At 34.9% G+C, this 15,251-nt stretch overlaps 1 protein-coding gene across 2 annotated transcripts in view; it reads right to left on the reverse strand.

The window, feature by feature from the left end:
- The window catches only part of LOC149537261 (Met-10+ like family protein / kelch repeat-containing protein), a 151,461-nt gene that overhangs the window by 14,495 nt on the left and 121,715 nt on the right, over nt 1-15,251 (reverse strand). For both annotated transcript variants that reach the window (XM_089807600.1, XM_089807601.1), the window contains exon 9: nt 7,470-7,546. In XM_089807600.1, coding sequence (XP_089663726.1) covers nt 7,470-7,546 — 77 coding nt within the window. The remainder of the gene's footprint in view (nt 1-7,469; nt 7,547-15,251) is intronic.

Here is a 15,251-nt window from a genome sequence, read left to right on the forward strand (position 1 = left end):
TTCTCCTCTTCGTTGTTATCTTGCTCAACCATGCAGGTAGGCTGAAACCTTCATCTATAGAAGCAAATACAAAGGAAACCATTGGCATCGATCTTGATTGTATTTCTGTTGTAACAGAACAAGATTTAGTCTACACAGCTGAGGGCATAGAAACATACTGAGAAGATTCTGTCATAAAATATCCTCAAACACATTTGCTAAATGTTCATATTGTTCATTTGTAAGAATGCGAGGAGCAACAAAAGAAATAGGAAGAGCCATTGTATTGACTTCCAAGACTAGAATGGAAGGAGTGAAAACAATGGAGAATGAATCCACATCGTCATCTACTTCATGCAGAAAAGGCTCTTCATGTATAGAAGGTGCACAAGCTTGTGCAGGGTTTGGGGGAGATATGATCACGACTTCCCCTTCCTCATCTGAATCTTCTTTATTAGATTTTGTTTCCAATTCTTCTTCTGATTCTTCCTCTGATTCTTGAATTGGTTCAAAGGTTTGAGATGATTTGGCTCCTGTTCCACCCTTCAATTTGAATTTGAGGGAACCCATAGCATCAAAAGATGAGGCACCATCTTTCCCTGTAATTTTCAGCTGTGACTTCTTGCCAAGAGGACTAAAACTTCCACAATCCAAGCCCATCTTAGGATTTACTCTTTTAAGGCCTTTATTTTTCAGCCATTTGTTGGTGTTTACCAAGATGGATTGAAATTTGTTCATGATAGATGTACCTTCCTTTTGTTGCCATTGGATACGAAAAGGGCACTTCTTATCAAAGTCGGCTTGATGAAACTCTGGATCAAGAATGTTGCCATCATCTTCAACTTGGAAATCTAAAAGGATCTCCAACATGTTAAGATCGATTATCTATTGCAGGATTAATGTACAGTAGTCCATCTTCATGATGTCAAGCTCTATCCTCATATCAATCCAAATGTCTTCGATGCGATGAACATGAGTAAGCACTTTTCATTTGAGAATTCATCTCTCGGTAATCAAAGTCAAATCTAGCCTTGAACTTCTTCAAGGTGATCAACTGCAACTCTGCTTCCATGTTCTTTGCTTTAGGTACAAAAATGATCAAATAGTTACCAATAGACAAGGGTTTAGCTGAGGTAATACCAAAACCAGGCATATGCATAGCATGTTGATCACTCTGAACATCCATGAGCCGTCTAACTAACTCTATCAAGATGATTCAATCTATAGCATACCTAGGTAAGGTATATGGCTCACCTTTGAAATACCCAACTCTTAAGTATGTCAAAGTTGAAAACTGAATGAAAATACAGCCGTATTGGTTAACCTTTTCCCATGCTGCATCAAATACTCTTTTAACAAATAACTGTTTATTAAACAAGCACCGGAAACGTCCAAAGAAGGCATCTTGGACTCTTCTGTAATGAAATTTACTATTTGCCAAAGTGATTTGGTCATAGTAATCCCAAATAGGAACCTGAAGACGATCTCCCTTGGTTGAAAGACCAGAAAAAGATCCCATGGCAGCAGCAACATAAACAAGGTAAGAGTTTATGTAAAAAGGCACTGAAATTCCCACATTGAGTATCTACTGGCAAAGTGCAATATTGATGAGCTCTTCCCAAAAGATGTGTTCTTTATTCTCCATGATTTGGAACATGAACTTATACATCCATGGCTCAAAATCAATAGAATCTTTGACATACTGGAGAAGTTATTTCTTTTATTGTCTAACCAGTATAGGTTGACATACTTCTGATAATCACCTTTTTGCCCATTCCAGCATGCCAAAGATGATTCCTTGGTTAAATCTACACATTAAACTTTATGTGGTACCTTGAAAATTTGTTCAATGACCTAAGGATCAAGGGCTAATGATAACCTTGCCATCAGCATCTTTGATAGTCTTCGTCTTTGGAGTAAAACGTCGTGCACATCCGAGAACAAAATCAAGTTCTATGGCCGGCATAGGAAATGTAGACACCAAGTGAATGTTATTTCTTTTGATATGCTTCATTTCATGGCCAATTGGAGTTTCAACTCTCTACAAAAAATCAGCCACGTCCACATGACCAATCTCTATGCCCATCACATTATCAAGAATAGATGTGACTAATGAGGGAGTTGCATGAGCCAATTCTTTATCATATTGATATTTCATTTTGCCTTTGGATTTTGATGGTGAGGACATTTCTTGTGCTTATACTGCAACACAAAAATCCCAAAACATAAATACATCATCAGATGGAATCGCCATACAAGTTGATTCGTGATCAAGAAAGATTTGGAAACAAATTGGAGACTTGGTAGATCCAATGAAATGATCTCAAAGAAACCATATGCATATGCAACTAATGAAAATGAAATGAACAGAAAGCAGAATAAAGTGTTCTGAAGGTGGAAAAATGGAAGATGGAATGAAATGTGAATGCGTGAAGGTGGAATGCATGGGAATGCGTGCAAATGAAGATTGCTGATTTTCAAACGTGGCATAGGGTTTTCAAGGCATTATTGTGTGAAAAGTGAAAACATGTAAGTGCAACATGTAACAGGAGATGCAAAGGTGAGAAAAGAAGCGAATGCGGATGGTGGATGCACTTCACATGTAAGTGCGGATGGAAGATGAGATGCGAAGCATGGAAAACGTTTATTAATAATAATAGTCAAAATAAATTTATACATTATTCAATGCTTAGGTAGTTGTCATAGCTATGATCGAACCACTTCTAAGCACTATTTGCTTTCCACATTATTCTTTTGTGTGAGTTATTTTCATACATCCTCTTTACCCTACAAGATGGTAGAATCATGTTGTGATACCAATGTAATGTCCCTTACTCAATCTTATGAGATTTGGGACTTAATCCTCAAGATTATTCTCCTATATAATAAATATTGGTATATTACCCTCTTAGAACTACTGAGTTTGATTGAAACAAATGTATCATAACTGTCTCACTTGATATTCTAGCATATTTGTATGCTTCTCTTACTACCCATCATGGAATAACCCCCCTAATGAACCTTGTGGTTGAATGAAGTTTATTGGTTTGTTGAATTAATTCTTGTATGGTGTGACTGCTGAAATGGACAATCAAATTTGCTGAATTGATGTTGAAATTTATTCCCCTTCAAAGCTTTGAAGTGATAAGAGAATTTCCCAAAAAACAAACTCACTCCCCTCCATGTAGCATGGTCAATTATTAGTGTCCACTGTTCCTATTGTATGCTGCTTGTATATTGATCCTTTTTATCGCTACCTACATTAGACTCTCTTACTACAGATTGGATTAGACAAGGTGGCATTTCAATGTCAACCCACTGATTGATATGTCAGATCGAATCATGTGATGATATTTATTGCTTTGAATGAGGATTATTCTTATTTGATGTTGTAATGACAGACGTATCCTTATTTGCGTGAGAATCATCTTTCTTGCATGAGAATTGTCTGACTCTTTATTGCACTCCTAGATAATGATCAGTCGATCTTACTTAATTGCACTTTTTCAGCAATATTTGTTTTTATCAATAATCGTCCCCTTGTTGTCAATGGTACAATTAATGGTTCAATATTATTATTTGTTAATGATATATGATGAACCGTTCAAACACTGCCTGCCAACTTGTTCTCTTACTGATTTCATCTTATCATACACAATACTTGTATGAGATTGACCAATGATGAACTTTCTTTAGCAGCACTATTAAATTGATTGCATATTGGGGAATGTTCTTCTGGAAGTAGCAATATGTCATTTAATATCAATCATCCCTGACATGAATTGCCCACTGTCTCACTTATATTTTATTGAATGTAAAAGCCTCTGATAACTAACAAGTGGTGTCATCCATGATAAAATTTGAATATTTAGTATTATTCAGTTCCGATCAAGATTGTAGTGTCTAAAGTTCTTCTGTGATGGGTTGAATCATGACATTTCCATAAGAATGGATTCATGTGATGCAACATCAATGAGATAATCTTCCACTTTGTACTTCTGACCTCTGTTCACAGTCAATGTGTAGTATGCCAGAATGTGAGTATCATCCAACGAACTCCTTTTCATTGTGTCGTAGCTCACTATCTTCCCTCCAATATGAGACTCTAATATATTTTCTATACATTGTTCTTGTCGCCCAATTGAATGTTTGAAGATCCTTCCCTTAAGCTCAAATGAAGGAATTAGAGAATGTTCCATGTTCTAACTCAAAGTTTTTTTTGACTGGAAAATCATTGATTGTTGACTCAGAAGATGATTATGAGAAACTTTGAGAACCACCATTCTCACGACATCTGAAAGAAATATAAGTTTAAACTGAAATTCATATTAGACACAATTCATATCTCCATCACCATAATGTTACAATCTTCATGGATTGACTTTCTTCAATATTGGTGATTAGTATGTCTTGATTTTAGTCTGTAAATTTCGTGCTTGTCAAGGGTAATCCATCCAATTAATTTGATTGGAATCGACCAATACTATGCCCATTATATATATTATAGGTACAGGATTTTATGGAAAGTATCATCGTCAAAGAAATGCCGTAAGGTGATCATTTTCATGCACAAACATAGTTGACAACAACAAGAGTGGTAAGTCTAGACAATAGCTTGCCATAATCTCTGTCTCAACACAGCTCCCATGTTAGTTTCTTCTATTGCAGCAATGCTATATAACTATCTTAACCTTCTTTTTAATTTTGAGATGATTCCTTTATTGATATTGATTATAGTAATCCCTATTTCTATATCAATTGCATCTGTAATCATGTAACTAAATGTCATCACTGTCAAAGGTATAGATATGGCATTGACAAGGAATAATGTCTTATTTTGTATGTAGCCACAATCTTAATTATCCTGTAGTATTTAAACGGTGGTATTCACACGATCATTATTGTCGATGACCCATTTGATTTATGAATCAATTTCAAGGCAGATTGATGTCGTGTATTTATTCCTTCTCACTGTTTGACATAGTTGACTGCATTCAAGGAATGAAAGATGCCCAAAGATATCCATTTTATAGTTTCCCTAGCACAATAAATGGTATCAAAGCACTGTCATTCAATCCAAGTATGAGTATGTCTATCATTGCCTCTGATAATATCATAACAGTTGTTTGATCTAGACTTCTCATCTATAGATGCCATAGGTTTTCACAGGTAGAAATGTCATTCTCTCTTAATATGACAAAATCACATGGCCACAGCTGCAACACCAAGCAACCGACATGCGCCTCCTCTACATGAAAATTCAGTTCACTCTCAACAAGCAAGAATCGACCCGCTCTACTACCATCTTAAAAAATATCAGCATTTGCAAATTTTTCTTCATAATAAATCTAAGAGAAAGACTCAATCTTCCTACAAATATGTTGTTGGTGCCCCATAATCAAGGGACACCACCTTTCATTATTATATAACTATAATTACATAATATAATTATTATTATATTATTAAATAATATATATTTTCAATTTAATATGATATATATATATAAAATAATTATTGTTAATACAATAATTATATTATCACGACCTTTATGTTATCTATGTCGACCTGAAGGAATCCGACCATAGCTACAATAAAATCAACACTCCCTCTTAGCTAGGGACGAATCTTTCTTGATAACTTCTAGTCTGTCCTCCTGACACTAATTTTCAACACATTCGAATCCATCAAACCTTTTCCAAATAGCCTGTCATAAAATCAGCATTGAATAATATTTTTAGGCAAAACATCTGCCCATTTTGGCATTGTGGGTGATTTTGGGTTTGAGGGAGAATAAGTTATTCATAGTATCTTGATATGGGTATTGTGGTTTTAGCGTGTGGTGTATCCTTTTGATGTCTTGTTAAATATTGGTAGAATTTTAGAGTCTTTTTTCTGAGTGCTGGTGTGCTATTTCAAAATAACAAAAAATCAGATTTATGTTCATAACTCACAGAGATATTGATCTAGGTATTGTTTGCATTCCTCACTGCTGGGCACCTTATTTTGAGTGCTCATATGTTGGATTTGTTGGAGAACTGAATTATCTAGTCAAATTGCCCTCTTGCCAGGAGCCATTCTTCCCAGCTAGCATGCGGGTTCGGAAGTAGCACTAAATCTGCCTTTCTAGGAATTGGAAAAAGATTGTTGTTGGATCTTTAATTGCTGATTGAAAATAGAGAAAGCTAGAGAAGATTTTGTATGATTTTGGCGACTTGAAAGACCATCCTACTAAGCACCCTTGTTTAAATACTTCTTGATTGAATGTAGGTAAGATTTCTAGGATAGAGAAGATTTTATATGATTTTGGAGACTTGAAAGACCATCCTACTAAGCATCCTTGTTTAAATATTTCTTGGTTGAATGTGGGCAAGATTTCTAGGCATATCATTCATATTTTGAAAACATTTGCAGGTCTGACTTTTATTACAGAAGTCTTATTTCAGTTTTCTTATCATACCTCAATTGAATTATCATATGTTTAATGTGATGAAAAGATATTCTCTTGCGATCCTATGATATTCTCTGATGTACTGACTGAGTGACAATGTGTAAAAACCCCTTTTAATCTAATTAGTTGCAATCTGCAACCTGTAATCTGTTCTTATTTATGATAATGTAGCAAGTGGCGATGGTGATAAACCCCCACTCCATCTACTTTGTTATTGAAATGTGGGTGCTTTATCATGCATGCAATCTGAAGCTAATAAACTGGAAGTTAATCTTCATTAGTTATATTTTGCATTGCATATTAAAAAAGCAGGGGTGGTCATTACAGATGTGCAATGTTGAAAGTTCAATGCCAAGATGTTTTCTATAAACAATTAAATTATATTATTTTTAAAAGGAGTCTCCATGCACCCCATTCTCCTATTTTCACAAATAGACATACCAGTTCCCACCTCCTAGCAACATCGCATATTTATATTCTTCGGGTATTATTATTATTTTATAACCAATGTGTCTGAGCTGTTGAACCTTGTGGCTTAACTTTAATACATAAGAACACTAGAACAAGTTAAAAAAAAGTAGCATGGACAAATATATAATAAAGGGAATTTTTAAGGAAACAATTAAAACAAGATTAATATTGTTGGCCATTTTTAAACAATAATAGAACTATAGGGCTTATAGGCTAATCTCTATAAGCATAAATTAACTCCACCAAAGAAATTAAATATGTATCCAACATATTAGATGCAATTTATCTGTACATAGAGGGTGAAGGTTTGAAACATCACTAGGAGCAACTTTAAATTTCAAGTTTCAAATTTCTAGCAGGATTTATAAGTTTTGGCGAAAAGCTAAGAGAATTAATCAAAAAAAAAGAAACAAAAAAAAAAACTTTCCCTGTAATGACATCTCATTGCAAATTTTGTGATCAATTTTGAAGTGTATATAAATCGACAAATGTAATTTATATGCAAAAGAAATAATACAGAGAAAGCTTAAACAAATTGAAATGCAACTTGATCTTTGATATGCTAGATTACCTGAGGGCTCTGACAGCAGTGCACCAGCTTAGCTCACTACTTGGTAAAAGGCCGAGACACACCCTATGTGCAACTCTCTGAGCCAAACGCAATCAATATTCAAGTCAGTATTAAGTATTAAGCCACAATTTTATTCTTAGATCCTCAAAAAACTTATTGAATTATAATAGCGCAAAGATACAGACCCTTTCTTAAAAATTCAGGTACAAGATTTAACATGACAAAACTTTCATTAAAGAAGGTGTCTTTTATAAATTATAAATCAAATCTAGCAGTGAAGTTGTGGTGAGCCAAGTGATCAATCAGTCCACCAAAGTAGAGCGTAACTTAATGAGATTCTCTCTTACCTCATTGCATTGTGTTCAAGTAATTGTCAAAATAGGCTATTATTGTGAGCAGCCACTGCATAGATAAGATTAAACTGAACCTAATACAATACAAACTAATAAAATGAAGAAAAAAAATGTGACTGACTGCCTATTAATCAATTTTCTATAAGAATTTTGCACAGATTGATGACATGCACCCTTGGGTAGTGTAACCTCATCTTTCAACTCAAAATAATGTCTTCATTAATAACCTCAAAAGCCAAAAAAAAAACTTAATAGTGAAGAGCACTAATCTCTAAAAACTAAGAAGAATGGAGTAAGGACGGGATGCTGTATTCTGTGCAACACAGACTAGGGAGTTGTCCTTAGCCACCATTCTTCTCATATTCTGACTGCTACTTGGGAGCATAGTGGGTGGAGTTGGCGAGGAACACCAGGAGTGTGGAGGTCATTTTTTGTTTGTTGGGGATTTTTCTGCATGCAGGGAATGAATCTGATACAGCTGTGGCATGTGTATATTTTACAGTTTATCGAGGCAAATTCTGTGTGATCAAACTGAGATAATATCTTCTCCAATTCTTGCTGAAGATGATCTTCCTTTAATCAGACTTGTATGGAGAGATGTCAATAATATATTTATTATTCTGAAATGTTTTATTTCTGCAAGGATTCGTATGGGGCAGACTTGCTTAAAGGAGCAGACTATGTTCTTTTTGTGTGTCCTTTTAACTACAACCAAACCCCATATAAATAACGTAATCAAAGGGCATGTCCCTTGAAGGGACATGACCTTATCTAGGTCGGCCCTTAACTGATTTCTCATAATCGGCACCAAGGACGGATAGTAATTTTTGTTATCCAAACTAACTACAATTAGTTTAGTTCAAACTTAAATACCATTATCCAAGAGAGACACCGATCATGCCTTAGACAAGGAGCAGTTATTTATAGGCCTTCCATGCAAGAATAGATCTGTATGATCTTGTGCAATCAGATCAGTATTATATCGAAGTTATAGATTTAACACTCCCTCTTAACTTGATAATCAGACAGAGAGATAACATATCTAGCATCATATTATGATGAATAAGCATAGATTGATATTCTATATCTATCTAAATCTTCTTAGCATGTGGTATCATCGAACACGTGATACTATGTCATATTACTATACCTGTGATATGACTTATCACGGATAATAGTGATAATAGTATTGCAAAGAATACAATATACAAGATAAAATCTGGAGAATAATTAAATTCTTCATTTATCCAAGTGGTGACTCATAGGTACTGCAATTCCTATATCACAACATGATCCTGAGTTAGGATCTACCAGAACATAGGATAAACTCCGGAGAATAATAAAATTCTTCCTTTATCCAAATTGTGATTCATAGGCTTTGCAATCTCTACATTACAATGTGATATTGAACTCATCTAGATGTGATAGTAGATCTCTACTGTTCAGCACATTATCTAAGAGATTGTCATCTCTCATAATGTCTTTTATACAAGTGTTCATTATCTCAAAGATCCTCACCTCTTAGATAATGAATATAAATGGTGGAGCCCATAACAGTCAATAGCCAAACAATAAAAAATTATTTTAATAATAATTTAAAGAATATAAATGTATCACAATTTAATCATACCAAGTCTTTTCTTGAAGTGACCTATCTTCACTCAAGAGAGAGGTTTGGTAAGAATATTTGTTGTCTGATCTGCAATGCAAATGTATTCTAATTTTATAGTATTCCTATCTACCATATCTCTTACATAATGGTAAGGAATTTCAATATGCTTGGACCTGTCATGAAAAACTGGATTCACAGAAAACTTGATGGAACTCTGATTATCACAATGAATAATTGAAGAATTCATAGCTTGACCAAATAGTCCCACAAGTAACTTTCTAAGCCAAACTGCTTCTCAAGAGGCCATTGCTGCTGCAATGTATTTAGCTTCTGTAGAACCTTCTGCTACTGATGACTGCTTTATGCATATCCATGATATTATCACTTAGCCTAAACTAAAACAGCATCTTGAAGTGTTTTTCCTGTCAATAACACTTCCAGTCCAATCTGAGTCTATGTACCCATGTAGGTCCAATTCAACTTTCTCATACTTGAGCCCAAGGTTAAGAGTGTCTTGTAAGTATCTCATGATCTGTTTGACTGCGACTAGGTGAATCTCCTTTGGCTCACACATAAACTGACTTAAGGCATTAATAGCATAGCAAATATAAGGTCTTGTATTTACCAAGTACATAAGAGACCCAATCATCTATCTGTAGAATCTAGGGAAGATGATTATGTTGTTGCTTTCTTAAATTTATGTAGATTAGTCTCCATTGGAGAAGACATAGGCCTGCAGTTCCACCTTCCAAATCTCTTCAAGATGTCTAATGTATACTTTCCCTGATTAAGTATGATGCTGTTAAAATTCTGCCATACTTCCAATCCTAGGAAGTAATGAAGGAGTCCTAAATCTTTCATTTCAAATTATCTAATTAGATCTTTCTTGCATTGATCTCTAAGATGATCATCACCTATTAATAGTAAATCATCAACATATTGTATCAATATTATTATATCAACTTTATCCTTTTTATAATAGAGATTTGGACCAGCTTCATTTTTTGAGAATACTAAACTGGAGAGGTACGTATCAATTCTTTTACACCAAGCCCTCAGAGCCTGTTTAAGCCCATAGAGAGCTTTCTTGAGCTTGCTAAAAAAAACTTTAGGGTTATGAGTTTCAAATCCTCCAAACTGCTCCAAATATACCTCTTCTGTAATTTTTTTCATATAGAAATGTTGTTTTTACATCCATCTGATGTACTTTTCATCCCTTCGATGCTGCAATAGTTGGACTGCTCTTACAAAGGTGTATCTGACAACAGAAGCAAAGGTTTCTTCATAATCAATTCCCTCTTTCTAAGAGAATCCCCTGGCTACGAATCTAGCTTTATATTTTTCAATGCTACCGTCAATAGCATGCTTGATTTTAAATATCCACTTAGAAGAAACAACGAATTTTCCTTTAGGTCTTGGAACAATTTCCCAAACATCATTTTTCATAATGGATTCGTATTCTTCCATCATGGCATTACTCCAAGCTGTATGTTTATAGCATCTAAAACATTGGTTGGTTCTGCCTTAGACAAATCACTCATGTTTGTTGCACAACTAGAAATTCTTTTGGTTAATTTGCTTTCTTTGAAGGTTCCAAATGGTGCAGAGAAGTTTTGTGCTTCCTCTACTGTCTTAATAGCCCAAAGTGGTCTTTTCTTTGAATTTTGAGTTTCCTCAAGATTGAGACTTTGAATTTCATCTTCAATTTCTTCAATGTTCTCCCTCTAAAACTTAGATTCAGTATTTTCTTCAGAAAAAGGTAAGGAAGAGGGATCTCCAGAACTTAGGGCTCTTTTGAATGTTGAATCTTCTTCAAACATTTCATCCCTACTAAGTTCAATATTTTTCGGAAGACGTATGAAAATATTATATGCTTTAGATGGTTCACCATACCCAACAAAAATACCTTTCCTCCTGGAGGGTTCTAACTTAGTTCTCTTTTCTTTTGGACCATATATATATATATATATATATATATATATATATATATATATATATATATATATATATATATATATATATATATACTGGGCACCCAAAAATCCTAAGATGACTTATATTAGGTTTAACCTTAGTAAAGACTTCTTCGGGATTTTTATCTCTGAAGTAGGAGTAAGGACTTATGTTTTGAATATACACAACAGTACAAGAGGCTTTTTCCCAAAGATAATATTCTAAATTTTGATCAAATATCATAGCTCTTGTTGCTTCTATAATTGTTCTATTCTTCCTTTCTGCTACTCCGTTTTGTTGTGGGTTATAAGGAATGGTATACTCCCTCTTAGTTCCTATTTCTTTACAAAACTCTTTAAACAAATCTGAGGTATATTCCCCTCCATTATCAATCCTAAGAGTTTTAATATTTTGTCCTAATAAGTTTTTAGTTATGGTTTTGAATTATTTAAATCTCTTAACGATTTCTTCTTATTCTTTACATTTTAACAAGTAAATCCAAGTTTTCCTACAGAAGTCATCTATAAAAAGTATATAGTACCAGAATCCTCCAAGAGAAGGAACAGACATAGGTCCACATTAATCTGAGTGAATTAATTCCAAAACATTGTTAGTGTTTCTAGTGCTATCATGAAATGGACTTTTGGTGTTCTTACCTAGAGCGCATCCACATGCTTGAGTGATCTTTATTCAACTTAGGTAGACTAGTTACCGTCTTCTCCATGGTTGATAGGGTTTTGAAATTTAGATGTCCTAACCTTCTGTGCCATATTTCATTTATATCAGCAGCCTCATGAATTAAGGCTTGAATGGGTTGATGAGGTTTTGAATTTAGCTCATACAAGTATCCCTTTCTTTGACTGATCAACTTTGCTTTCTTAAAAGAAGAGTTTTTACACCAGGTCATTACTTTACCGTCCATGAATGCAACATTATGTCCATCATCTTCCAGTGATGTAACCGAGATTATATTCCCTTTTATATTCAATTTCAAGGTGCAATTCCCAATTCCTTTAATTGAATGAGCGGAATTATCACCGATGGTAACTTCACCATCAACTTCTTCAAAAATGGAGTCCAGTGCTTGTTTGTACCGTGTAATGGGTCAAGATGATCCGCTATCAATTACCCATGCTTTGCTTGATACATCATTTAATAGTGTAGAATACAATACCCGATTCTTAGGATCATAGTTGTCTTCTTTCCTAGTAATGTTAGTACAGTTTACTTGTTGCTTTGTATTCTCAGGGCAATTAGATCTATAGTGTCCAAATTTTTCACATTTGAAGCATATTATTTTGGATAGATCCTTCTTCTTGAAGTGCTTCTTCTTACCTTTATAGAAATTTCTATTGAGAACATGGAGTTCTTCATCTTCAATTTTCAATCTTCCTCCTTTCTTAAGTTCCCTAGATTCGTCTTGCAGGCAATCTCCTTTAAGTCAATAAAGTTTGGCAGATTGTCTCTAGCACTTACTCCTTGTGAGAATGTTTCCCATGAATCTGGTAATCCATCTATAGCCATAAGTGTTAGTTCCTTGTCTTCAATTATGGCCCCTATACTTGCAAGTTCATCTCTTAGATTAGCCACCCTTAGGAAGTAAGAGTTCATAGATTCTCCCTTCTTTATCTGTATATGATTTAGTTGTCTTTTGAGTGCAAGGGTTCTAGTCGCATTGTTAACCTCATATGCATTTAATAATGCATCCATCATATGAAATGATGTTTGATGTTTCATTAGCATTTTTCACTCCATCTAATATGATCTGCATGGTTTTTTGTTTCCTTTACTCTAGATAGTTTTTTTAGGTTCAACAATAGGTTGCTTGGATGTTGAATCAACAAACTATTTCACATCATTGTCTTCAATAATCATCATAATTCTAAATTTCCAAGCAACGAAGTGTTCTTTCCCATCAAACCTGTCCTCAGGTCTGATTGTGCTTGCCATTTAAGATATAAAGATGTTGCTAGATATATTATGTCTGATAGTCAATTTGCAAAGGCTAGGTTCCACTACCAGAGCTTTGATACCATGTAAAGTTTCTGCAAATTCTGTGTGATCAAACTGAGATAATACCTTCTTCAATTCTTGCTGAAGATGATCTTCCTTTAATCAGACTTGTATGAAGAGATGTCAATAATATATTTATTATTCTGAAATGTTTTATTTCTGCAAAGATTCGTATGGGGCAGACTTGCTTGAAGGAGTAGACTGTGTTCTTTTTGTGTGTCCTTTAACTACAACCAAACCCCATATAAATAAGGTAACTAAAGGGCATGTTCCTTGAAGGGACATGACCCTATCTAGGTCAGCCCTTAATTGATTTCTCATAATCGGTGCCAAGGAAGGATAGTAATTGTTTGTTATCCAAACTAACTATGATTAGTTTAGTTCAAACTTAAATACCATTATCCAAGAGAGATGCCAATCATGCCTTAGGCAAGGAGCAATTATTTATAGGCCTTCCATGCAAGAATAGATCTATATGATCTTGTGCAATCAGATCAGTATCATATCAAAGTTATAGATTTAACATTGACAGTGGTTTGAGCAGATTTTTGATGGTTAATTTCCATTTTGGAGAGTGGAGAATGTTGCTGGGTGGTTGGTGTCTGGAAATATTTCATTTGGAGTTCTTGTTTTGGCTTCCTTGGAGCTTTTTGGTATCTTCGTTGCTGCATGTAAGCGATTTGGTAAGGGATTTGGGCATTGCATAAATTTTCTTTGGTTGAGCTTCATGGCAATGCCTAGTGGTGTCTTTTTTTCAAAACTAAAACAGTTGTGGGTGAAAAGCCTTTACAATTTGAGGGTTTCAAGCTTATGAAGATTAATGGATGTCTTGCAAGAAGTAACAAAAGGCCTGTGGATGAAATTAATTATTTGGCTAATCATGCCATGATCTGTAAATTCTGTTGTCGGTAAATTCTATATTGTAGCCAGCGGGTAGAATAGTATCCAAATAGACATGTGACGGCTGAGTCACCCCTTCGGGAAAGTATATGTACACCGTCCAGAAGGGACTTTGAATCATTATCATTAGAATCATTGTAATGAGTATAATCATATTGTAAGCATTGGAATGCATATTGCGTATATGAATAAAGTATCTATTCTATGTTATATCTTACTGTACTACATGCGATAAGTATTTTTTTACCCTATATGGTAAACATTTGGCGTTGTTGCCAGTGGAACCTAGAACAAAAGAAATGTTATGAAGATTAATGTTGAATTCGCTTAACAAGGATAGAAATAAGATAAAAGATAAGGATGAAATACGTACAGCACAAGAAGTTCTAATTTTAGAACAACAGGCAAAGCGCAAACAAAAGCTTCAGCAGATTGCCGACAAACACCGAGAGGGTGAAGAGGCACAGACAGAGGGAGTGCATTCACCTAGCAAACTGAGGAGTGCCGAGGAATTGCTAGAAGAGACTCGACAATAATTAAATTTGGTGGAAGAGACAAGGGAGGAGTTCCTTAACCTGTATACACCGAGAGTAGAGCATCCGAACGGAAGGGAAGCAACTTGCACAGCTCGAAGTGTTGAAAGAGCACGAGTGTGGAGTGAACTCTTCATTCCCGATACACCCGACGAACGGATACAAGCAGAGAATCGAACAACTTCACTTGAAGAAGATTTTCTTTCACCAAGTAACACGGTTGTTGGAAGCAAGGGAATTGCCCGAAGCAGAGCGGTTGTGCAGAACAATGCAAGTGCTCAGAACAATGCGGGTACTCAAAACAGCGTGGATGCTCAAAACAGCACGGGTACACAGCAAGTACCACAGAATCAAAAGAAAGTAGCAATGGCAGGACCAAAGGAGAAATTACCAAAGTTTAATGGTGACGGAACGGCAG

This window comes from Cupressus sempervirens, chromosome 10 (assembly GCF_028749045.1).
Source record: "Cupressus sempervirens isolate cs-2001-9-10 chromosome 10, ASM2874904v1, whole genome shotgun sequence".
NCBI classification, from domain to species: domain Eukaryota; kingdom Viridiplantae; phylum Streptophyta; class Pinopsida; order Cupressales; family Cupressaceae; genus Cupressus; species Cupressus sempervirens.